This window comes from Lutjanus erythropterus, chromosome 3 (genome assembly GCF_056507025.1).
Source record: "Lutjanus erythropterus isolate fLutEry1 chromosome 3, fLutEry1.hap2, whole genome shotgun sequence".
Classification (NCBI taxonomy): domain Eukaryota; kingdom Metazoa; phylum Chordata; class Actinopteri; order Lutjaniformes; family Lutjanidae; genus Lutjanus; species Lutjanus erythropterus.
The window spans coordinates 31094150-31119708 of record NC_139319.1 but is presented as its reverse complement, the minus strand read 5'-3'; the positions used below and the strand labels follow the sequence as shown (position 1 = coordinate 31119708).

Genomic DNA, 25559 nt, shown 5'->3' with positions numbered 1-25559 from the left:
CAGCACCCTCTCTCTCTTTTGTCACTGCTAAACACAAGAGTGGGCATTCAAGGGTCAACAGGTGTGGTCTCATGGGCTTAGTGTCTCATGACACTTCCCAAATGAATTTTAAAAAGTCAGTAACTTGTATTTTGGCTGCATCTTTGGTGATCGAAGCAATTTTGTTTATAGAAATGCATTAAAAACAAAGACACCCTTAATAATTGAGTAGCCTGAACTTAACATGTCATTAAAAGCAAACTGAGCAAAGCATGAACGAAGCTTCCTGCCTGTCAGCAAAAATTGAACTGTCTGTGGACTTTTTTTTTCTTTTGCAGTGATATGTGCAGCCTAATTTAATTTGAGTGAAGATAACATCTTATCCTAAATGTGAATATCCCACTTTTAAGATTGTCCTGCACTTCAAAAATTACATTTTATAACCCCTCCATATCTCAATTCTCCTTTCAAAGCAGACTTTAAAGAAGTTAAAGCGCAGATAACAGTATAGCTACATATTTCATGGCTTTAATTTGGGCCGTGCTGATCAGCCAAGTGCCCCTTGAACATCACAGTGCCAACACCACTGACCCATTTTGTGATTTCACGTTCCATCTCGCGCCTCCCATTGCAAAGTGTGGGCTTTTGGTGCATTTTTGGTGCTGGATTGTTTGGATTTGTGGCAGCAATGTTTGTTTTACGGAGCCCTCCAGTATAAACAATGGCTATGAATGACATCTTCACATTCACTCTGTCACACACACGTGCACACAACAGAAACAGACAGACAGACAGAGAAAGAGACCGTACAGTCTGATATCATACAGCTTTGTGATAACACCTTTCAGTGAAAATTTCGCAAACGATTGTATTTGAACTAAGCTGGACTCAACCATCAGACAAGCTCACAGCATGCAGGAAGTGGTTGGCAGGATTTCAATATAATCAACTGGACTCCTCTGCTCTAGCAAGAAACCAAGGAAGGCTTGCTGTTTCACACATTTGCAAAAGCTAGATTATGTGAAAAAATACTCAGCAGCACATTTCAGAGCTAACATTTACAACTTGGCTGGAGGTTTTAAAGATCTAAATTGAAAATAATAGCAGTCTATGGTCACTGAATATTCTTTCTCAGCAGTCAACAGTGCCAACCCGTGCTGGATAAGATTACATGTCACCCTAAACCATGTGACCAAGTGTAAAGACTTGGACAAGCAGACAAAGATGCTGACACAACTGTAAATCCACATGGGAACTAATGCACAGCAGGCTTATTTATCTATGTATAACTCAACATGAATTAATCACTACTTGGGGACCTCAAAGAAGTTGCATTTCATTAGTTTCCTTGTCCTGTACCATCATGAGAGTTTTGTGAATTTGAATCCTCTGACTTATATAATTATATTCTCCTTTAAAGTTGATTTTCAACATCAAAGGGACAATATAGCCTTTGAAGTACCATGGGATTGGATCACTGTCTAACCCACTCTTTAAGATTCTGTCACAATGACATTAGGAGAGTCATGTGAATTAAAAGACTAGAGAACAGCTCTTGCCTTTGCTCTCTGTCCAATTTCAATCAAAATGTCATGCTGTGCCATTTTCCCTGAATGTGGAACTGGCAAGTGTGTTAGGTTGACATCTTTGTGGCTAAAAGCCTGTGACTAATATGTAAATTATTTGACAGTTACACTCTATAGGATTATCAAATCAGGGCTATATCATAAAAGAATATGTTTTAAATAGTTGTGGATGTTGTTTAAAATTGTATTTAACCGCAAATGCTTTACTGTCACTCCCTTATTCTGGTAATTCTGTAATTAACAGGGAATATTACTGGATTTACAAAAGGATAATGTTTCCATACTTCCCAGCCTTGAGACCTCAAAAGACTTTGTTTCTTGATGACCTTTAAAGAATGAAAACAACAAAATAATAGTATACTGCAACAGCATTCATTTTACGTTTTACTGTCAAAGATTACAAAATAATTCATCCCTGTAACCTGAACTTGACTGACATACACTAATATTCATCAATTTTCTTTGATCCTTTTTTTGCCTCAGTCCCTAAAAGAATGGCCTTTTCCTTTAAAACGTTCCTTAAGAAATGTGAACTCTTCCTTGGAAGCCTGGTTTGGTGACACTGTGTTGTTGTCTGGGTGCAAACAGAAGACTTTTAGGGCTTATGCACGCTGTACAATGTCAGAAACAGGTTCTTATAATTCAAAGGGAAAATCTCTAGTAAAAAACATCAGAAATCAGAACAAATACAGAAGAATAGTGATGCCAGAGGGAAATAGGAAAAGTATCGATGTCCCCAAACCCTTGCAAAATACTGGGGCAGATATTCGCCTGTCCAGCTATACTGGTACTGATGAGTATTGGTCAATAAATATCGGCTATACTACTATCTGATTTAATTGTCAGAGCATTTCATTTTAATTCTTATGCAAAAACCCCAAAAATACTCTACAAAACCAATGTATATTTATGACGGTTTTTATGTACTTTACTGGAAAAAGTAAATGATGATTTGAAGAGTCAGAACTGTTCTTGTTTTTTCTTGTAATAGTGATGTCACTTCAATTCGGTTTAGTCAAAGCTATTAAATATCAATCATCCAGCCTTTCTTACCTGACAGTGTGCATAAACTATAAGTAATATGAACTTTTTTTAAATACAAAAATGTGAAATTATCAGTTATCTTATCAGAAATTATGGGTTATCATCTTATCACCTTAAAAAATCCATATTTCGCATCCCTATTGTAAACTACTATAGAAAAAATAACATATCTTGCTTTACAACAGGAGATAATTATATGCCACTTGAATGATGAAATGTATAATGTTGTTGTAATGCAAACCCTGCCACACGGCTCCTCCTTAGTTAGGTGAACAGACTAAACTGGCTCCTGTCAGCTGAAGAAGCCACAGGCAACAAAAGTATCGCTTTTGTTTGCTTTGTGTTTCTGTTGAAACTTTGTGTAGTAACAGACGGACTGTAAGAATAATGCTATTGGCGCGGCAGATCACTTACTTCTGACGCTCCAAAGCCTCAGGGAGTTGGCTCTAGATTGCCCGTCTTTGATAAGGTCCTGGCAAACGTGTAGATCCTTTCCCCGTCTAGAAAAGTTTAATAAACCTCAATGAACCTCTAACTGCAGGGGTTTGCACACTAGAAACTGCTGAGCGGGAGATATGTTGTAACTCGTAGCTGTTCCTACTCCTTTATCTTATTTCTAGTTCATTTTATTTCGTTTTATTTCACTAGTTATTGGGAAGATGAGACATTGTGTTTTTATGTATCTTCCGGGACCAGGCCAGCGGTTCCTCACTTTGAAGTCCGCAGTTAAACCTTCAGCCCAGTTGGTTTAGAAACAGCCCGGAGGATTTCTACCGCCTGCCATGACTTCTTGAAACACTACCTGAGGAGAAAAGTCGAGGGGAAAACGATTCTCTTCTTTTATTCGCGGCTGTATTAAAAATTGTCCAATGTGATAGGACATTACAGGACAGAGAGCAGCGCGGTTGTAGGCACAGCCTGTTGTTGGACTACTTTACTTTAACGTTTTCAAAAAGGGAGGCTACTCGGGTACATGGATGGTAAGTTGTAGGAAAGCTGTTCCACAGGCCCCCTCTCTTGGCCGCTTTGATGTGCTGCTGCTGAGCTTTGAAGTTGAGAAATGCGGGCTATGTTTCTTGTTTGTGGGCGAGAAATACGGTGAGATAGATAAGAAGCTTATGTGTGTGTGTGTGTGTGTGTGTGTGTGTGTGTGTGTGTGTGTGTGTGTGTGTAGCCCAGATAGAAAAAAAACGAATATTTGTCGGGTGGTGCGTCTTGTAGCTGGGAAAAAAGTGGGATGTATTCTTCAATCAGAGCCCCCCTCCACCTCCTCTTTTACCTCCTCCAGATTTTGACACCCCTACTGATCTACATAGGGACTGAGCCTGCCTACTCTGAGGTCAGTTGTTGAATGGGACAGGGTACAGCAAACTACAGCGCTTGTTTTGCAGCGAGATAGGACACATGTGGCACGACACAGGCTTTAAATAGTCCGTCGTCGCTTTTTGTGCTGGATTATTTGGACAGTTTTGGACTTTATTAGACTCTACTATCAATGGAGTAATTATTCAACTTTTTAACGGGTTTTTACTCCGGTTGGATCTGCTGCCCTGTGATGGTATGTGGTTTTTACGCACGTTTATTCAGCTTTCATCATCGGATGTCAGAATCGGCTATGTTATAATGTAGAGTTACACAGCCTGTTGAGACAGTATACATTATTAGGTTGCTTTTATGACAATCAGCGGCACAGTTTGTGTCGTTTTAGCTGCTTGTCGGTTAACGTAACAAGTCTCTTTAGATTTGGCGCTGAGGCTCCGATTAAAATCACTCAGCTTCTGTTCTGAATGAGGTTTTACTTCAAATTTATCAAGTCTTTCTGTCGTGCTGGTAGTTCAGACACGTTGCCGAGGCTGTGGCTTTAATAATGTGCTGTAATAGCCTTCTTGGGCAGATATTAAGGCGATTGATCGCTTACATTTACGCATGAGAGACTGCCTTTTCCCGCGGGGCTTTTTACCCCTCGTACATTACAACGTTTAAGGTCATTGTGGTGCAGATCAGATGCATTTCCACTCGTCTGTACATTTCTGGGATGGCGAGGACAAGTGTGGGCTCCGAGTGGAAACGAGTCTATGTGTGTATGTGTGTGTGTGATGCAGACAGGGGTAGGGTACGGTCGTCCGAAACAGATTGGGAATTAATTGGAGTTGAAGCCTGTGACATGGACTCGTTAGGAAAACACGTGTAAGCCACAGTTGTGAGAATACGGTTTTGGTGAGGAGTGAGGCTGTGTGAGATGATTATTCTTGTAAAATGTTTTTTGATGTGACAGATCAATGCACGTTGAGAATGTAGGCTGCAGTTGATCTCTCATTTAGATTATAAATAGATAAATGAAACGAAAAAAAGCCTTTCATATTTCCTTTCTCTGTGAACCCGGCGAGGGTTTTGAAAGGGACTGTTTACTTGATGTCTTTCTTTGAAGTTCAGCAGGATCTGGCTTTGATTAGATCAATACTTTGTGTTTCAGAGTGAAGAGGAGCTGAGAAGCTCCCCCGCTGCTTTTAGAGAGTGAGGAGGATTAGGCTGGAGCTCAGTGGAGGCACGACGGCACTCTCATACGGCAACCGGAGCTGGAGCCATGAGCAGGGCGCTTACGGAGCACATCAGCAGTAGCTTCCGAGAAGATGCTCCTCGTCCTCCGGTACCGGGGGAGGAGGGAGAGGCGTCATGCTACAACCCCAGCAGATCTGCCAAAATGAGAGCCCAGAGCAAGGTTAAAGATACCCCCGCCGCCGCCGCGCCTCCCGGCTCCACACCGCGGAGGAACGAGGATGGTCTCGGGGAGCCAGAGGGCAGCGCGTCCCCGGACTCGCCACTAGTCCGATGGACAAAGTCTCTGCATTTTCTCCTGGGCGACCAAGACGGCGCTCACCTCTTCAGGACCTTTTTGGAGCGGGAGAATTGCGTGGACACTTTGGACTTTTGGTTCGCCTGCAACGGCTTCAGGCAAATGGACTTAAAGGATACCAAAACGTTGCGAGTTGCCAAAGTTATTTTCAAGCGGTACATCGAGAACAACAGCATTGTCGCCAAGCAGCTGAAACCCGCCACCAAGACCTTCATAAGGGATAGTATTAAGAAACAACAAATAGACTCTGCCATGTTTGACCAGGCACAGACGGAAATTCAGTCCAACATGGAAGAGAATGCATACCAGATGTTTTTGACTTCTGACATATACCTCGAATATGTGCGCACCGGCTGCGAGAACGCGGCGTACATGAACCACAGCGGTCTCGGCAGCCTCAAGCTGATGTGCGGATACCTTCCTCCTCTCATGGAGGAAGAGGAGTGGAGTTGTAATGACCTGAAGGCAAAAGCGTTAGGGTCCGTGGTTGGACTGTCTGCGAAAACCCTGAGGGCTACTGCTACCATCCGGACAGCAGCTGAAGTGCTGGAGAATAGTTGCAGGTAAGAGCAGCGCTCACCTAGAGCGTGCATGACCGTGTTATCACACCTTAGTGCATGTAGATTTTAAGTACTGTTCCCTGTGCTCATGATCAGCATCCCATCATTAGTTAAACTACAGTGAATGTGTGGCAGTTGGCAGTTATTTCACAAATGCCTAAGAGAGAGATAAAGGCACTTGATCAAAGGGTCTCAGAGGAACATGCCTGTATATTTGTGCCCTCCTGCCTTGCAGTTAGTCAAGGGGTTGGAGGGGTGGAGGGGCGGGGTGGGTACAAAACATCAATGGATCTGAGCCTTCCTTTTAAGTAAATGGTGTCTTGCAGGCAGCCCTCTGCTGGCTTGCTCAAGTTTCCTGTGCTTTGAAACCCTTCCTCCGGTTCAGGCACGAATTCAGACACCAAACCTCATGACTGTTACGGCGACATGAAACAGTATGATGCTATTGTAGAGTTATGCTGGATTTCGTCTCTTTTTCCTCTTGTCAATAAGCCATATAGTTACTGTACAGCATATTGTCACAAAATCTCCCTAACCCAAAGAAATGCTAATACAGAGTTAAAAGAACTTGTGCAGTCAGTCTCATGCCAAGCGGAGATATTGTTCTCTTGGTCAGAGATGAAAGCAGAACTGTTTGTGGAAAGCATTTGGGCTTTTATCTTAAGAGCTCGTCCCACACATTGTCCAACAGCTGAAATCTTTTCAAGCCAGGAACATTTTCAAAAACTGGATTTTATGCATGAGCCTGCATCAAAGGGCACTTCAAAAGTTTTTCACTCAACTACTTTGTCCTCACATCTGGACGCAATTGTTACTCAGAGGTTTGACAGCGTCTTGATTCTTTGGTTTGGAAGGAAAAGTGCAATTTATAGATAATCCTTACTTTCCCTGTCAAGTTAACTAAACATTTAGAGAGACTAGAATATACAAATAGTCTCCAGCATGATTTTTAATAACAGTGTATAAACTAGTTGATTCACACTAATAACTCAACTTAAACACTCCCTTGAGGATTTTATCTTTCATGTGAGCAAATGTCAGTTAAGATCATAGCACAGTTATTCAGTTGCTCGAAAAGTGGCCATGTTGAGTCAGAAACCAATAAGCACAGGGTTTGTTGACATGTGGGCATCTCCTGGTTTCCTGGTGTGATCCCCTGCATTCTTGTTTTTCTTTTAAAAGAAAAGCGAGAGCCCCCTCTTTCTCCCTTCCGTCACCCGCGTTCTCCCCCTTTCCCCCTGCCCCTCACCATCTCTTCAGGTCAACCAATTTCCATCTCAAACATGTGGAACTAATTTTGCCACTGCACAGATTCCTTGTTTCCCCTCTTTTTGAGAAACCTCCAATACTCAACTCCAAAGTGATAGAAAACACAACAACAAAACATCCTCAGCTCAGTTCCGCAGCTTCAACCACTGATCCCACTTTGTCATAGATTGTGTGTGTGTCTCAGTGTTTTCCTTCCTCTTTCTTTTCTATTCAGCACTTTTATCTCTCCTTTTTGAAAAAAAAAATCTGTCTGACAGAGACTAAGCATGCTTTGGAGTGAGACAGGGAGAGACAAGAGGAGGGGAAGGGGGAAAGACAGGAAGGGGGGGATCATGAAAGAAAGAAAAGAGATGGAGAAAGAGAGGGGGGCAGAGAGCCCAGCTGTGCTAAATACCTGACTCTTTGCGCGGACCTTCCAAAGGTCAGGTTTGTGCTTGGGGCCTACGGCTTTAGTCATGCTGGGGTTCTCCTCTCAGCACTCCCGGCAGAAGGCATTCTCATAAAGAAAGGGGCCCTCCTTCCCCCTTTCCCTCTCTCCCTCTCCCTCCCTCTCTAAAGCTCAAGTTCCCCCTTCCTCATCTTCCCTCCCTCTTCCTTGTCCACCCCCTTCACTGCTGAAACAGGAATGCAACACAGCAGGAGAGAGTAGAAAGACAGAGAGGGAGACTTTAGAAAGGAAAGCAGGGGAGAGTGGGTAAAGGAGGGGCCCCAGACTGGATGATAGAGAGAGACGGGGAGATAGAAGTGGGAGAGCATGGAGGAGAAAACACTCCAAGGAAAGAGAGAGTGGAGTTTCAGAGTGGAAAAGTGCAGGAGTGTGGCCCTGGACCAAACAAAAGGGTGAAGAGATAGCAGAAGAGAGAAAAAGAAAGTAGGGAAATGCTGGTGTTCATTCACACACAGCAAGGCTGCTCACTTCATCCACTCCAACCATCACCCCTCAACCCCCCAAACACACAACCTTTGTATGTTAGGGAGGAGGACATGAAAGAGAGAGTGGAAGAAAAAGAGAACCCATACCTCCATTTCTAATATGGTTGTCACATTCCTCAGGCCCAAAAGTCTCACAAAAGTGACTCTAATTGCAGAAATCTGCAGAGAACATCAACAAAACAAACTCCAAGCTGTCATGTTTGCTTTTAGAATTTTTTATAAAAAATGAACAGTAGAAGGAAACACGGAGCAAATAAACTTTACCCAACTGTCACTTTATCCCCTGTCTTCAGTTCAAACCACAACCTAGAGAGACATCACATTAAAGCTTTGCAAATGTCTCCCTGGGTCTTTCGCAGGTCCCACCGTCGAGGAGACCCTGCCAGTCCCTACTTTGTCAACTCTGGCTACATTTTTGCCCCTGCCACCAGTGCCAATGACAGCGAGATCTCCAGTGATGCTACGACAGATGATTCCATGTCCATGACGGACAGCAGTGTGTAAGTCTTTTTACTTTTTATTGAAATCAAAGAGTCGTTTCGTAAGTTTTATTTCAATCCAGCTCACTTTGGAGATAATGTAGCTGCTTCAAAGGGCTCATTTCCATTCAGCTAACCCTGGCCAAAGCTCTGTGAATTTTATTGTTTCCATAATATCTAAAAGTGCCTGGACCAGAGTTCAGTCAACACCTTTCCAGGAAAAAGTCTAGGGGTGTGAGGAAAAATATTTGGCCTTGTAGTTCAACAGACTCAGCTTTTCTTGGGGCCAGGGGACTGCACTGTTGCGCAGTAATGGTCCGTAATGTATTTTAATTATCCTCTATGATTGACTCCAGGTAACTCTATTAATGTGTAGTTGTTTCTGTGGCCTCCAGGGAGATAACTCTGGGAAAGTCATTATGTCTGAAGACCTTTTGAAGTTTATTCTGATGCGTTACAGGCTGGAGAGAAGAGAGAAAAAAATGAGAACGTCTTGATGTGGGTGGGGGCGTTGCCTCATTTTCCTCAAAGTTGAAATGTATCCATCCCACCCACCCTTCTGCCACAACAGACTTGTTTTTTTCATATTATCTAATCGCTTTTTCCCTTTGAAGAGCTGGAGGAGAGGGGGAGGGAAATGGCCATTCGGGCCTCAAGACAAACTCATTGAAAAATGTTGGCACCAAATGAAAGGAGGCTTACTCACATGGTGGGTCGGTTTCCTGCCACTGGCCTCTGCGGCGTGCTGAGATCATGTGTCTGTGAGGCTTTCACAGGGGTTACTCATTTCTAGACCTTGGGACGAAGCATGAGGAACTCCCCCTGGCCAGACTAGGGCACCCCCAAAAAAATCACCTCTACCCACCCACCCAACCCTCCACAGCCTCTCTCCTCCACCCTCCAGAGCCAATAGCAGGAGTGGTTAGGCTCGAAGTGCAAGGGAGTGAGAAAATAAAGTGCATGGAGTATAAAGGGCTTAACTGAATCGCTTTCAGCCTATTGTTAGGTGAGGGGAGCTTAGGGGGATAAGAGGGTGGCTGGCTGCTTTGAAAATGACTTGCACAACTGAATAGGAGATCCCCATAAAGTAAGGGCCCATGAAACCCTGAAAGAGTCCACGGCTGTTTTCTCTTCCCCAACCTGGACAAAGTGCCCAGCCGTCACATGGCTCACCAGGGTGGGACAGTTTGGATTGATAATAACATAGTTAGTGATCGGGAAGTTGGCGAGCTTTGTGTGGGAATAATGTTTTGCTGCTAAGTTTGGGGTGCTTGTTAGCGCACAAGTTCCTCTGGGCTGTTGAGTTTTACTTTTGAAGAGTTTCCTGTGTTTCTTCCTGCGCCTTAAGGGATGATGGCTTGTAGTCTCAAGGGTACAGTTTGTGAAGCATTGATTTTGGTAGTAGGCCCCACTTACAAGTAGCTTGCTGCAACACGGGTGATATTGTCAGCTTGGCTTCCTTTATCTATTCTTCTTGTCAATGTCACTCTGAAATGTGACTTGCAGAACTTGTTTAGATGAATGAAGAAGAAGAAAAAAGATTAATTGTTGAAGAGCGTCATGTGTCAAAGTCATATTCTTTTAATAGTTCTCACCAAGGTCTTTGACACAGAGATCTCTCCTGTCCTTGTCCCTAGCTCTCTCCACCTCTAACTGATTTTAATAAAAAACACAGCTTCTTCCTCTCTCATTCAGCGAACAATTTGATTAGTGTGTCCTTTTACAGTGGTTAAAAGGCACACTGCAAATTTGAATCTCATTTCCCAGATAAAGAACAAGAAGAGGAGGATTTGGGAAGGGGGGGTGGAAGAAGGGGTGGGGGGATTTTTTTTCTCTTTTTGCTTATATCTTATTTATGGATTTACTTGGACGCTGGGGAATGCTGCTGCACCAACTTCAAACATTACCTTATCTTACAAACCAGCCTTTTGATGTTGCTGAGATCAGAGGCTCACAGCACAGCGCTTGCCAAACGAAGATGGCAGCGGGTGCATATGTGCATGAGTGTGAGATTTCAAAGAGGCAGCAGAAAAAGTAGCGTTTGGGCTAGGTCAGACACTTCTGAGCAGCCAAAACGGCCAAGATAATTGGCCCAGCTTAAGTGGCAGCTGACTGGAAAAGCTAGCAGACACAGAATGAAAAATGGAGAATAAGATTCCCAGAATAATTGCTTAATTGTCCTGAGACTACTGGTATTCCTAGCTACATCTCTATTCTCATATTAATATATCAGAGCTACAAAGCCAGCAACACTTAAGCAGCATTTGCTAGCCTGTTGTAGTTTCCGATTCTAACCAGCCTCTGAGGTTAGCATTTATTCTTCTGCCTTTTAAACAACCACTGTCAGAGTTGACAAGGACTGATGTCATCTTATCAGTGGGGCTCTTCTTTTGAAGCCCACAGTGGGATGTTTAGCATATCTCTCCCATTGTCCTGGTGTGTTTTGTTATGTGTGTTTTTGTTGCCTTGGCTTCAAGGGCTCCCCAGCCTTTTGATTTAGCTGTAATGTGCCTAGTGGGTGGTTACTGGGTGGTGTTGTGTCGGTCACTTCAATGATGAACTGCCTCCTAAGGGCTCTTTTTCCACAAAGATTGGATAATGGCGCTAATGCACCAACAGTTGGTGTGGAGGTATTGTGACCTGCATGATGAGTAGCGGTAAATGATCAAAACTCAACTCATTATAACAGACCACATTAATAGTAAAGGGCCATTTGAGGAGTCTTTCTTACCAACTGTAAACGTGTAATATCTTTGTTTTTTACAGAGATGGAATCCCACCATACAAACTGGGCACAAAGAAGCAGCTCCAGCGAGAGATGCATCGCAGTGTCAAGATCAATGGCCAGATAACGCTACCCCACTTTCCTGTAAGTCCTACTTCCTTAAGTTCTACTTCCTGTCTCAGTGTTTCCTTTTTTGTAATCTGCTAAACTCAAACTTTTACACGCTGACAGACAGCTGGGTCCTGATTCCCTCGAGGAGTTTTGCTTTATTTTATTTTATTTCTTCAGAGCTCATGTTGTGTCAGAATACTATATTTCATTCCCCCCGCTCGTTTTTATATAAAAGTCGGGGTAAATGAAAGGCAGGATTTGCATACCACTTCACTTCTTCTTCTGCTGTTTCAAGCCCCCCTCCCTTCTTCACCCATCCCAGTAGCTTCTGTAGGGCTGTAAATATAAACTTGTGTTGTCATCTTTAGTTTTCTGTCTCACTAACTGTAGTATGTCACAGAGTGTCATGCATGTTTTATGCATCAGTGATAGCTGTGGTTATAGCAAAGGTAATAGACATCACAACGGTGTTAATGTTAATGCTGAAATTCAACATTAAGATTATTCTTTGAACTGGATAAATGATTAGCTAAACTACATCTCAGCAGATGAATGGGAGGCACATCACTATTCACTTCGACTTTCCTCTACTCCCAGCCTGATATCTGGTCTCCTTAGTATTTGGGTCATACAGTGTATGTGCTTTGAATCTGAGATTCTGTTGACCTGCTCAAGTTGTTTTGGGAAGGTTTAAGGAAGTAGGTTAGAACAGATTGACACAGGTTAGAAGGTGGATTTGTTTGAGACAAGAAAAGAAATGTGAAATTCTTTTGTCTTCATATCCAAACAGGTATGTGTACGTGGAAGAGTTGTGTGTGTGTTTGTGCATGCATTTGACAGTGTTGTCTGTTCCCCCTTTTTTCTCTCTTCCTCTCTGTCTTTTCTCTCTTCCTCTCTGTCTTTTCTCTCTCTCAATCTCTCTCTTTTCCTTTCCCACTTGCACTCCTTTAATGTCTCCCTCCTGATTTGGAGATGGCTCTGTCTCCCATGATGCACCAGCCCCAGGCAGCGGGGGCCCCGTGCAGGGCTGGCGCTCCTTTGCCAGCAGCTCTGCTTGCCTTTCTTCTTCTTCCCTTCATCGTGTCTACAAAGAGATGAGAGGAACAACAAAAAAAGAGTCAAAATCAAGAAAGCCAGTGTGCCAAATAACAAAAAAGTAAGAAAGGGAGAGAGAGAAGCCGGCGCATATAGTTAAAGAAAAAGGAGGATAATGTGACTAGAGTACCTCTGAGCTGCCCTGCATGCAGCCGGGAAATAAATTACTACTTCCCCTCAGATCTTCCCAGTATTTGACTCCTCTATCCTCTCCCTCCCTCTTTTCCCTCCTTCTCTGTCTCACTCTCTCACTGTGCCACCATTGCCACTTCACCAACGCACATCTCAATCCTCTTCCTCTTTTTTCATGCTGTTAATTTTGTCCCCCTCTCCCTTTTTTCTTCCCCTCTCCTCTCCTCACTCTCTCTTCTCTGTCGATATCTGGCTTTTATTCGGAGATTTAAAGCTGCGTGTCCCTCCCACCCCTAGTGTGCGTTTGATGTTTGACAAGGGCCCTTTGAAGTGTGCTGACTTCAGAGGCTGCCTAGCTGATGGCTTGGTCGGGCTACAGAGGGTGCAGGCAGGGGGCCTCCCCTCCGAGCGAGACCAACTGCTACCCCGCCATCACTACCCCCTTCTCTCCCCCTCACCCAGCAGCCTGGCACTGCCAAGGGCACTGGGCATGAGAAGATCTGGGGAGGGATGGGCGGCGGAGAAGGTTCAGGTTAGCTCGAGGGCAAGGGCATCTGGATTAGGCCTTTTGGAATAGTAGCAGGCTTTTTGGAACAAGATAGGATTAGGGCAAGGGCAGTGGATTAATGCAACATATTGCATCCGTCAGAAACACTAAGCACTTACACTTGCACACACACTAAAGTGTCCTTCCCCTTGTGTCGTTTGCCCTGCAGAGGACACACCGGCTGCCTAAGGAGATGACTCCCGTTGAGCCCTCTGCCTTTGCTGCCCAACTCATAGCCCGACTGGAGAAGCTGAAGCGAGAGCAGGACACCATGAGCTCATTGGAGGAGAGGCTGCAACAGATCCAGGAGGTATGGATAAACCTGTTCAAAACAGTCTGACACTTTCACTAACATTCAGCAAGGCTGCCACTTGGAAATTCTAACTTGTATCCAAGTTAACTTGGGATGATTTCCATATTGCACTACACAAGCCTTTATGCCAGCGTTAGCATGTCGAAGAACAGGGAAAAGACCAAGGGATTTGAAAGTCTGTCTTGGTTTAGCTACTACTTTCCTTTTCCTCTCTGTCCTACACTACTTCATCTGTAGGAACTTTCAAACTTATGTTTCTAGGCACACTTGAAGTTCCTTCAAATAGTTAGCACTTAGCTACTCTCCAGTGGCACGTTTGCTGAGTATGTGTAGTGCCAGTCTCTTTGTGAAGCACAGGCACACTCTGCATTATAGATGAAGCACACCCAAAGCCTGTTAGCGAAGATAACAGTGTGGCAAAAAGGAAACTCAAATCAAGTTATCCAGCCGTTTGCTCTCACTGACTTCAGAGGACGATAGATATAAGTTGGTGTAAGTTGAGACATAAATTCCTCTGTTTGCTGCTTTTCCCCACATGTGACTGTGTATGAATGTTTTCTCAATTGCCTTACCTTTGTTATTTTATTCTTTGCTTGTCCAGGAGGAGGAAAGGGAGGAGAGTGGCGACCTCGCCAGCAGTACCTCCCTGCATCACCCCCTACTCCCATCTGGCAGCCAATGCGAGGAAGACCCCCAGGCTATCCTGGACGAGCACCTATCTCGTGTCCTGAAGACACCTGGCTGCCAGTCACCAGGTGTGGCTCGGCACTCACCGCGCTCAAGCTCCCCAGATCGGACGGGTGCAATGGTGTCCTCTGGCCACGGGCCCTTCTTTGGAGCTTATCCGGGGGCTGCCAAGGTTCTGATGACAGGCAGGCAGTCAACAAAGCACATCCACCACCACTACATCCACCATCACCACGCTGGGCCCAAGACCAAGGAGCAGATCGAGGCCGAGGCGGCTCAGCGAGTGCAGTGCCTCTGCCCTCCAGGGGGCGCCAATTATTCCGACTTCACCCCTGCGTGAGTGTAACTTCTTACTTTCTTTAATTATCCTAGTGCTAAAGCTGCTCTGTCTCTGGACCTAATTTGCCTCTACCTCTACCTCCAGTCGCTGCAGCACTTTGTCCAGACGGCCAGTGAAGGCCACCGATGAGGGCGTGTCTTCACCACGCCTTCCCCTAGATGCCACCGACCGCTCTCAGAATGTTTGGCAATGGATCCTAGAGAGTGAGAGGCAGGGAAAGCACAAGCCACACAGGTGAGCATCTTTCAGGCATTGTCACAACATCAACACTAATGTCTTGAGTTCCCAACTCATGTTCATGTATCAACCCTTTTTATTCTAACAGCACTCAAGGCCTAAAGAAGTCCAACCCACTTGACGCCAAGACTCTGCCCAGTCGGACCCATTCCTCATGGGGTGGAGGTGGCATCGGCAGTGGCTCTCACCTCCGTGGCCACCATCCAGGCCACCCATTCATCCAGGACCCTGCCATGCCACCACTGCCCCCACCCAACACCCTGGCACAGCTAGAGGAGGCCTGCCGCAGACTAGAAGAGGTCTCCAAGCCGCCAAAACAGAGGTAGGCAAACTCGGACATACTTAGGACACACTGCCAATCATACATATTTGATTGACCACATCAGATTACCTTGTAAATGTGTAAAGGTGTGCAGTGGTTCCTCTTCATATTAATGTGACTAATAATTTTGACATTGATCTCTGTGATTTTGACAGGCAATCAACAGCAGCCAGCAGCCTTCAGAGAGACAGGAGCCATCCTGCAGCTGCCTTCCCCACTGGAGGCAGTCCTCTACCCAGCCCTGGACTCCAAGCAGACGAGTATGTGTCTCTTCTTTTACTGCTCTCCTTTTCAATCTATAACACAATTCTTTCGTTGTTTCTGTACCTCAGTTTTTCTTAATTTGTTTCTCAATAGCTTTCTAGCTTTCTAGTTCATTTCTCATACACACAGGCACTATTTTTGAGCATTCCCTCTCTTTCCAAGCTTGTGTTTTCACCCTCTTCCTCTCAGATTTTCTCGCTCTTCCCTTCAAAGAGAGATGTGAGTCAGCATAGCTATGTCTTTGAACTCCTCTTCTCTCGCTTTTTAATCATTTAAGATTAAACATGCTTTAATACGGAATCCCAACTAACCCACCCGTCTCCCAACACACACACACACACTCACTCACCACTGGAACCCAACAAAGATGTGTTACGCAGCCCCTGGTAACTAAAATTTATCAGCCCCCTTCATACATTTGTTGTTTAACGGGTTGGGGTGTTTGATGTGAAGCTACAGCCACCTGACTGTGAGGCCTCTTAGTTTTAATTGGTTGACCCTCGGTGAGCCAGCTGTCTGTAGGTGTCCTTAATTAATAATAGTCCACAGATTTTTTGTCTACGTTCAACAAACTGACCCTTTCTCCGACAAGTGCAACTGTTAAAAACTAGTTTTAATTTTGCATTTTCAGGTCCAAGGAACTAGTGGTCACCTACTTCTTCTGTGGTGAGGAGATTCCTTATCGCAGCATGATGAAGACCCACTGCCTCACCCTGGGACACTTCAAGGAACAGCTTAGCAAGAAAGGCAACTACCGGTAAATATGAACCACTGACAACAAGCACACAGATCACAACACACTAGAAACTTACTTGTATAGATGTTTGTTCATACCTGTTTGGATGGTATGGTGCCGTAGCAGGGTTTATTATCTATGTATGTATGTGCATTTTTATTGTGTTTGTATCTGCTTGTCTGCTGAGTGGGAGTGTGAAATACTGGAGCCCAATAGCTGAAAAAAATGGGCTGATCCACTGTATTCAAGGCTTACAGAGAGAGGGGGAGAGGAGGGGGGGGGGGGTCTGGAGTGAATTTTTTCTCACATCTGGTACTGATTTCCATGGTAAGGCAGCCTTAATAAATATGGCTTTGAAGCCTGGGACATTTTATTTTGTGCACAAAGACCATTGCGAGGCCTTCAAATTCCTCCTCCACACTATTGCATCAGGCATTAAAATCAAATGCCGCAAGCACCTTCTTCTGTTAATGACTGATAGCAGTTAACACAGCAAAAATACCTCCTGTCAATGTCATGATGATCAGGGAAATTTCCTAAACAATGTAAGGACTTATTAAGTAATTTAAAACATAACAGCTAATCAGTTTGAAGGTATTTAAATGAGGAAGTCCAGGTTTGCTTTATTAAGTCACTGTTCCAGTACTGCGTAGGTTGTATGCCAGTGAAAAGACACAAAGTATACATACCCATGACATCAACATTAGCTTACAGCCACATCTGCTTGTTAGGCAAGAGAGAAGAAGGCCTGCAAACAAGTCATTGCACCCCTGCTATCCCATAACTCTTCAGTGAGTGAAATGGGAGGGGGAGGTGGGGATGAAGCGTCTGGCTTCAATGGCAGCAGAATGTGTGGAGTTGGTTAATTTGGACATGGCAGCAGTACAGTGGAGAACAGTACGCCGCAGCTCTGCCAGACGATATTGGTGCCAGATGTTGCGAAGAGAGAAAAATCCTGCCACATAAAACATGTTCCAGTGGAAAGACTCCTTCTGTCTCTCTCTGTCTCACTCTCTGAAACAAAGTGATGACTTTGAAGTATTTGTGAGTGAAAATGTCACATTTTCTCCTGGAAAACAAATTCACCCAATTAAATTGAGAGGGGTGATGCATTTATTTGGTTTCTACTAATGAAGATGAAAAGACCAAATCCTACCCAGCAAAGCCTAAACAGCAGAGAAAAACTTTGCTGAAATGCTATATCATTAAATAAAGCCATCACCCCTCTGTCACACTGCTGCACACTCGAGTAGAAAGTCTTGCTGCTGTGGTAATGCAACCTCCTTCTCCTCCTTCATTTGTGTGTAATCACAATCAAGAAGAAAAATAAAACTGTATGAGTGCGTTTCTGTACGCCCCTCCTTACACGTGTTGTTTGAATGACTCTAAGCTGAGTGATTGCTCATAAAACACAGAGCTTTTTTTTTGTATTCTGAATGCAGACACACATGGGCAAAATGAGGCATTTTTCCATTACAAAGCTTATCATTAAATCCCCTCCCGCTGATCTTTTGCTGGGTTTAAAGTAGAGAGGAGAAATCATTAGGAGCTCTAGGAGACTTCACAGTCACTGGGACCAAGCTAACCCTGGGAGTTATCTCTGCTTGAGAGAAGAAGAAGAGTGGGCTAGCTAGGTGACCTGTGACCTCCAGGAGACTGTCTGAGCGGTCGCCACCCTCCCCCCTCCCAGGGTAAAGCCCCTCCGGCTCGGCCCACATCCAACCTATCACACCCACTCAGTGAGCAAGGGAAGGCCTGCACTTCGCTTTTCCCCCGCTTTCTTCCCTTCCTGCTCCCTCTGTCTCCCTCTGAAAGCTGCCTGAAGTGTGTGTGTGTCTGTGACGGCGAGCGTGTGTGAGGGAGAAACATAGGGCATGTGTGTGTTTATGTGCAGGCAGCGGAGTGTGCTCTTGCAGTCACAGGCAGACTCTCAGGCACCTGAAATGTCAACCTGTGTGACAGAAAGGCCCTTCATTTGACAGCCAGCCCAATTAGAAGCCATGGAGACACAGAGAGAGGGAAGGGGCACTGCTGAGGAGAGAGGAGGGGGGGCCTTAAGACAGCCTCTAATTAACCCTTCAACTTTAATAAGACCTTGCAGGACAGATAGGGATCTGTAGAATGGCCAGCAGTCAAGATGAACAAGTGGATGAGGAGACGAGCACACATGGATAAATACACACACACACACACACACACACACACACAAACAGGCTGTTTCTAGCAGCTTGAATTATCACAGGGAGTGTTTAAACGGAGGGTTCAGCTCTGTTTGTGCAGCGGTGTGATGTGGAGTCAGGCTCTGCCTTTGAAGTGTGCAGGGATGGCATTGAAGGCTATGACTAAGTTGTTTTGAGCAGGATCCATTTCTGGCTCTCAGAGTGTGTGTGTTTGTGTTTGATTTGGACTAAAGGGAGTTGTGCGCGAGCCTGTATATGGAAGTAGTCGTGTAGGTGCCTCAAAGCGGTTTTAAACACGATGAAATGTATCAGATGCACTCCTGCTGCCACTCTTGTCAGTATTCGTTTGAGTTCATTTTTTGCTTCTGTTTTTTTCACGCACACCTACGCTCAACATTTTCTAATCACAGACCTCTCTTTTGTTTTTCCTCCTCAGGTACTACTTCAAGAAAGCCAGTGATGAATTTGAGTGCGGTGCTGTGTTCGAGGAGGTGTGGGAGGATGCCACCGTGCTGCCCATGTATGAGGGCAAGGTCCTGGGCAAGGTGGAGAGGATGGACTAAGAGCCACTTTCTTGCCAACCAACCAATGCCCTTCCCCGCCCAACCAAAAGCTAAACTGTCCCGAAAAACTTGAGCAAAGAGACTGTTTGTAATTTACGAACAAAACACTCTGGACTCCTTTTTTTGTTTTTTTTCCTATTTCTTAATATTAAGCTAAACAGAGTTAATATATCCAGCACAAAAGGAGTGACTGAAGGAAGACGAGCCAATGAAGTATGCCGAACCCAGAGGAGGTGCCGCCCCTCCTGACTTTATCAACCAATCAGCCTTAGAAACACAAGGGAATGACAGGAGAGACTTTAAAAGACCAATACAAGGATGATTATGATGATGATTGGAGGCCAGTGGGGGGGGAGACCCCGCCTCTTCTTGAATATAACCACTGAAGATGTAGATGACTGTTTTATTGTGATGTAATGAGAGACTGATGGTGCGTTCACGCCGGCTTCCCGGCCGAGTGCAATGGACTAGCAGGCGCTGAATACAGTGCCACCAACCTGCTCTTAATGTTATACTCCAACATCGTTACAAAAACGTCTGTACATGTGCATATACATACATGCATATATGTATATATACATGTATTTTATATATAGATGTTTTTTGTCATGAGTTGAAAGTTTTTATTAAGTATTTATTGAAAAAAACAACCCTCTCCTTTCCCCGTTGTCCCCCCCTAAGTCTTCTTAAACCTGTGTCCTCTCCCCCCCTCCCTATTTCCAGCCAATGGGCAAGCTGCTTTGAATGTTGGGAGAATACTGTGGTGATATTGTTTAGTGTTTGTTTTTGTTTGTTTTTTACTTTACACAAAGGACGTGACACTAGCCTAGCACCTCCCATAGCCTTGTAGCCCCGTCTGACCCGAACTAACAACCTTAGCAGTGGTCTTGTCCGAGGCGCACTCCCTCCACTATTCTAATGGTCAATCCCAGTCTTATATGCTGCTGATAGTTTATAATGTTGAGTTTGTCACACTAGTATCCCCCCTCGCCCCCCCCCCCCCCACCTTCTATTTCTCTCAGTCCGGCGACAGAGCTCAATCTTTTTTGTTGTGCCTTTGTTTGTGAACCAGGCATTGCACAGGGGGGGATGAAAACAGTTGCAGATACACACAGAGAGGAGACCTGGAGCACAAGTTGTACCATCTAATAATGGCAGTGTTTACAGCCCGCACACCAAAATAACTTGTGCTAACAAGAACCAGTTTGGGTCACTGAGAACGACTTCTTGAGGAAGTCTGCTAGCGTGTCAAAAACAGACAAAAAAGAAAAAAAAGTGAATATTGAAGAATTGTGGCTCCGATATCCTTTGAATGTTGTTACAGTAACATCGTATATAGCAGAGCTCCTGTATACATTGTAATTATGCATTCTGAAGTATGGATACTGACACATGTGATGCACACATAGAGTACACACACACACACACACACACACACATAAACAATACACACACACACTCTATCGCTGGTGTTTTATGAGTACAGCACCTGTGCCTACATGGATGCCATACCATGTGCTACCCTGTTTCAGGGTTTTAATATATATCCCTTGGTTTTCAGAAGGGTTTTATGTTGAAAAGATATTTTTATGCTTTTAATAATATCCTGTAATCATGTTTTGTTGTTTTGTTTTTACACCACGGCCTTTTTTTTTGTTTTGTTTCATTCTATCTAAACTGTAAATTATACATTATATAAAGAGTTTCATTTAAAGATTTACATGGACCTATAATTATTGTAATTATTGAGAGATGTAGCCTTTATTAAAGTTTTATATTTTTCAAATGAAAACTGTTGTGCCTGGAATTGCTTCTTTCATGATTGCACAGAATAATATGTTACTTCTTTTCACTGCATCTCCGATGTCCTCATAATATCTATCTTGTCATGTCATGTACAGTTTATACTGCACAGCAAACGTCTCAGCATTAGTAAGAGATGATTTTCTTTTCTGACAAAATTGCAAAATGGGTGGGATTGTTGTAGTCACACAGATTTAGAAAAGCAAAAATCATGGATTCAGTAGAGTATTATTTAACAAGTGTTTAACACCAGGTGTCAGGAGCCTCAGGGTGTCCAAGCAGCAAGACACGTACCAAATAACTGGAACGTCCCTGACATGATTCTGGACAGAGAACTTTGTTGCATATCATACTCATGCTGGGTAAAAATCTGCAAAGCTAATCTTAAAAATATCTGGCTTCGGTCCAGATAATGCTCAATTTTTAAGGAATATTGTAAAGGCATGGAAGCAAATGTAATTCCAGTTAAACCTCACTAAAATATCTGTATCAGCTGTCCAACTGAATATATAACACTTAAACTAAATGCTCAGAAATTGTATTGTGTCCTTGTATTTAATTGTATAGTGGAAATTACTCTCCACACTATGCTATAGTGAAATGATTAATACTGAAAGTGACAGAATTTGCTAAGTAGGACAGGTCTATGGAACCTGTTGTAAATACTCCCACGAATTATTCTTGACAGTTACCTGCCTTGTGTGCCACCTTCGTGTCTCTCTCAGTAATGAAGAACGTGAAATGTTGTTATAGTCATCACTATTAAAGAGGCACGGTAGTGTTCTGCTGTGATCACATCACAGTGTGGATTGAAGGTGGAGAGGTGACCCTTTATTTGAACCAAATGATTAATAAAATTCATTGCGGTTGTCACGTCATACAGTCATTATTGCCAAAACTGAAAAACCTGAAAAACACGTCTCGTGGCTGACAAAAAAATGACAATTAAATTCATGAATGCAAGCTGTTAATTCACAGTGTAAACAGGAATAACTAAAAGCCTGTAACCTTTTGATGCGTTACAGCTCCTCAGTGGTTAAATGTGCGTGTTCTGTATTCAGCACTTAAATGGGAGACATTAAGCATGGAAATGGGGGCATGGGCTAATTGGTCCTATTAAAGAGCAATGAGGACCAGCGCTACTCTCTGACAGTCAACACAAACATTAATGAAGCACCCTGCATCCCCTATCAGAGGGCCTAGCCATGTTTGCCTCAATTATCTGGCTTTATTTCAGCAGTGGGGGGGGGAATCGTTTAATACAAGGAAATAATTCAGTGGTGGGGATCGCGCGTGCTGTCTGCTGCATGTAGACTCACTCACTTGTACAGCTCAATTCAAATTGTTGACATAAAAAGAGACTTGCAATTGGCAAAAAGCAGAGGTAGCCACGTAACAAAGATAACAACAGCCATTACTGACAAGCTTTCACTTCCCACAAAATGATTTTCTCATTTCTTTCTCCCCTGGTAGCTGTTCCTGGCAATATGGCAAAAAAAAGAAGAAAAACAGACAAGCCGCCAATGCCTGTCACATCTATGAGATACTGGAGGTTTTCTCTTTCTTAAACCATATACACACTTCTATTTTGTGCCTTAAAAAATAATTTTACTGCAGGAATCCATCCTTGAACAGTCTGTATTTTTAACACCACAAATTGCAGATTAATTTCCCCAACTCTTTTCATCAAAGGCACAGTGCGGGGAAACTTCAACACATAATCAATGCATTACATACTCCCCAAACCTTAAAATCAATTCCTCCATGGTTTTAACTTTACAATGAGGAGGGTTTAATCAGGCTGAACCAGCTAGTTTCTGTTGAACCGTCTGAAACGGGGCAGGTGTAACCCTCCACCCTTCCACCCCCACCCTCCTCGCCTCTCCCCAACTCTATTTTTACAGCCTCTTGGGGCTCTGGCTTTGAAGGGAAACCTATCCAGGAAAATTGCTTGCATTTTTCCCCACTGAAGCGTTGATAGATGGACATTGACTGTCGCATTCCCTCTCTCGCACATCAGGAGCTCGGGCTTCTCCTTCCCCCCGCTATCTCCGTTCAGCCTTTCTGTGGCATTCCAGTCCTAATAGGTGCTTTGTTGAAGTGCAGTTCAGGTTATACACAGGTTCTGAAGTTCCTGCCTTCACGGAAAACTTGACTTTTCACTCCTTAAACTTATGTTTTTATGTAAAGCACACACTTGTTTCACAGAATCTTTTCATCAATGGTGAACATTTCTGTGGTATATCTTTGATTTCATTGGCAGCATATGCCTTTTCTTTCCTGCCACCCTGTACACCCCATATGTCTCATACGCCGCTACCTTCATCCCTGTCTTTTCTCCAAACACTGGCATTCATTTCTCCTTGCATTGTGGTAATTGGCATAGCATGGTTGAGGCTATTGTAAACATGGCTGTGTGAGACTGGTATAAAGAGGCACCAGTCACTCCCCAGGCTAAGCTAGTGTGCGAGGCAGGCAGGGGCTGCTGCCTATTGTGCTGTTGAAGCCTTTGTAGATTTGCAGTGGGCCCCTTTTTAATCGCCTTCTCATACACCGCTTGCCGACTCGCTTTGCATATTTAATTGCCAGGTAAAATCATTTTGTCGACAATCCGTTTAATTATTTGATTGTACAGTAACCGTAAAGAGTGAGCGAAGGGAAGAGGAAGGGATAAAGGGGGATAGAGAGAAGAAGAGAGACAGAGAGAGAGCAGCAGGCAGCAGAGAAAGAAAGAGGTCTGTTGCCAGAATAGACATCAAAGCTGTGCCTTGATGTTGATGTTGAATGGGCATTAATGGTTTCTGAAGGCAAGAGATTGCACAGGAAAAAAAAGAAAGAGAGAAAAGAAAAAAAAAATAAACCCTCCTTTTTCTCTGACAATCCCGCCAGCAATCTCAGTAAATGCATAAACATTGGAACCCGGTGCCAGATAGAGGGCTTGAACAGAGAGAAAGAAAGTGAGAGTGAGAGAAGATAGTTGGATTGTTCACTTTCATTTCCTGTAATGACCGAAGGGTGAGTAACAGAGAGGAGATGGGTCAAATGGCCTGATTTGAGGCTGGCAGTGATTAGGAGGCTATCGCCATGTAAAACATTTCAGTTAAAAGACCAGAAGATTCAAATATTCAGCTTCTGATAACTTCTCTGAAGTCACAAGGACATCAAAGAACAATACATCACATTATATGTCATCCTCACAACTAAAACCATTAGCCCGTGCTGATTTAGCACCAGTGTACATGCATGGAGTCATCTGAAGCACTGAGCACAATTTGAACTTCTTTTGATTCAAATATTGGATAGAGGGCCATTGAAGTTACCCTGCATTCTAAATATATAAAGCATAAACAAAGTCCAGGCTTGATTTTACTCATATAGCATCTTATAATGTTTAGTCAAATGATGCAAACAGGAGATGGTGCTAAAAACTCATTCAATTCAGATGTTTTATTGAGATAGTTTGACAGATATGATATACCTAAACCTGGAATAATAGTGTGCTGCAGGGATGAAATGTTTTTGTGGGTCAAACCAGAAGTTAGCATTGCTTTGGTTCCCTCAATAAAGACCCAATAGGATTTTTCCATTGGATTTTGGATTAGTGCAGAAAATAATATTATTAACCTTAAAAACTTTACGATACTGACATGTTTTGTTCAACAATATAATCTTCACAAATTAAGACCACTTTTTTTCTGAAGTGTAAATACAATGGCCAGAGGTAAAAAGGTAACATTAGGCAATAAACTAACTACACCACAGTCACGAGTGTTCAATGTGATGACGTCTAATGTCACAGACAACTTCTGCCATTTCATTTAGCCACTTGTCACAAACCACCTCTTTTAAGACACATAAAACACACAAGTGGGGTACTTAATGACATACTTTATGTCGTAGAACAAAACATGAAAACTCTCACGCTTATTTAAGGCATTTAACTAAAAACCAGTGGCAGCTGGTCAATAGAGGGCACCTCCTCTCTAACATCCTAAAACTTCAGGGAAGAAGACTTAATTATTTTAAAATATATACTGTATATTTCTTTAAATGAGCAACGACAATATTGTGTAGTTAGTGAGTAAAATGTATAATCTGCACTAAAAATGTGCTGTTAAAAATGTTTTACGATGACCAAAGTTACGGATAGGTCACGTGTTTCCGGCTTGAATTTTTTCATCCATTTACTCGCTATAAGTTGTACATGCGCAGTTTGATCCTCTCAATACAAGAAATAGGAGTTTAGTGAGGCGCACAGAACCTGCGCCCTCAGCATTCATCTGAATGATGCTGGTTTACACATCATCAACCTGTGGGTGGCAGCAGAGAGCGACTGGCTCGATGTACACCTGATAATTAATACAGTAGAGTGAGATGTGTTGATAGTAGGAAGAGTTTAGCGCGTCAGCTGCTACAATGGAGACATAAAATCCGCGAAGTCACCATAAGCAACGTGGTTTGAGAGGAGAACGAAGAGAAGCTGAGAGTTAAAGAACCTGATCAGCTGACATTATAAACCAACAACAATCAGAGGATAATGATAAACTCTCGGTGGAGAACATGGCGACAGAGTAACTCCAGGTGATCTTCAGACAGGTGAGCTGTGCTGGATAAAGTATTCACGTCCTTAAATTCAGTAAAAATCATTAATGCCACTCTGTGAAAATGCTTCACTACAAGTAAATATTCTGCATTGCAGGATTTTTACTTTACTTTTTTAAGTATGTAAACATTATCAGCTGTTATCAGTATGAAAAGTAAAAGTAACCACTGTGCAGTAAAATTGTCCCGTTTCAGTAA

General features: G+C 43.5%; 1 protein-coding gene across 1 annotated transcript; it reads left to right on the top strand.

Annotated features, from left to right (window-relative positions):
* Positions 1-3941: 3941 nt before the first annotated feature.
* LOC146330282 (axin-2-like) lies at positions 3942-20748 on the top strand. The gene is made up of 11 exons (XM_084715805.1): positions 3942-4167; positions 5083-6026; positions 8585-8725; positions 11471-11573; positions 13484-13624; positions 14229-14650; positions 14739-14888; positions 14980-15213; positions 15369-15473; positions 16109-16234; positions 18830-20748. Exons 2-11 carry the CDS (start codon positions 5194-5196, stop codon positions 18954-18956), a joined length of 2382 nt encoding a protein of 793 aa, XP_084571931.1. The 5' UTR covers positions 3942-4167; positions 5083-5193; the 3' UTR covers positions 18957-20748.
* Positions 20749-25559: the final 4811 nt, after the last annotated feature.

Coding starts and splice junctions, on each gene's coding strand:
- LOC146330282 (XM_084715805.1), top strand. CDS start 5,194: ATGAGCAGGGCGCTTACGGAGCACATCAGCAGTAGCTTCCGAGAAGAT. Junction 13,625..14,228: donor GGCTGCAACAGATCCAGGAG/GTATGGATAAAC, acceptor TTGCTTGTCCAG/GAGGAGGAAAGGGAGGAGAG. Junction 14,889..14,979: donor GGAAAGCACAAGCCACACAG/GTGAGCATCTTT, acceptor TTATTCTAACAG/CACTCAAGGCCTAAAGAAGT.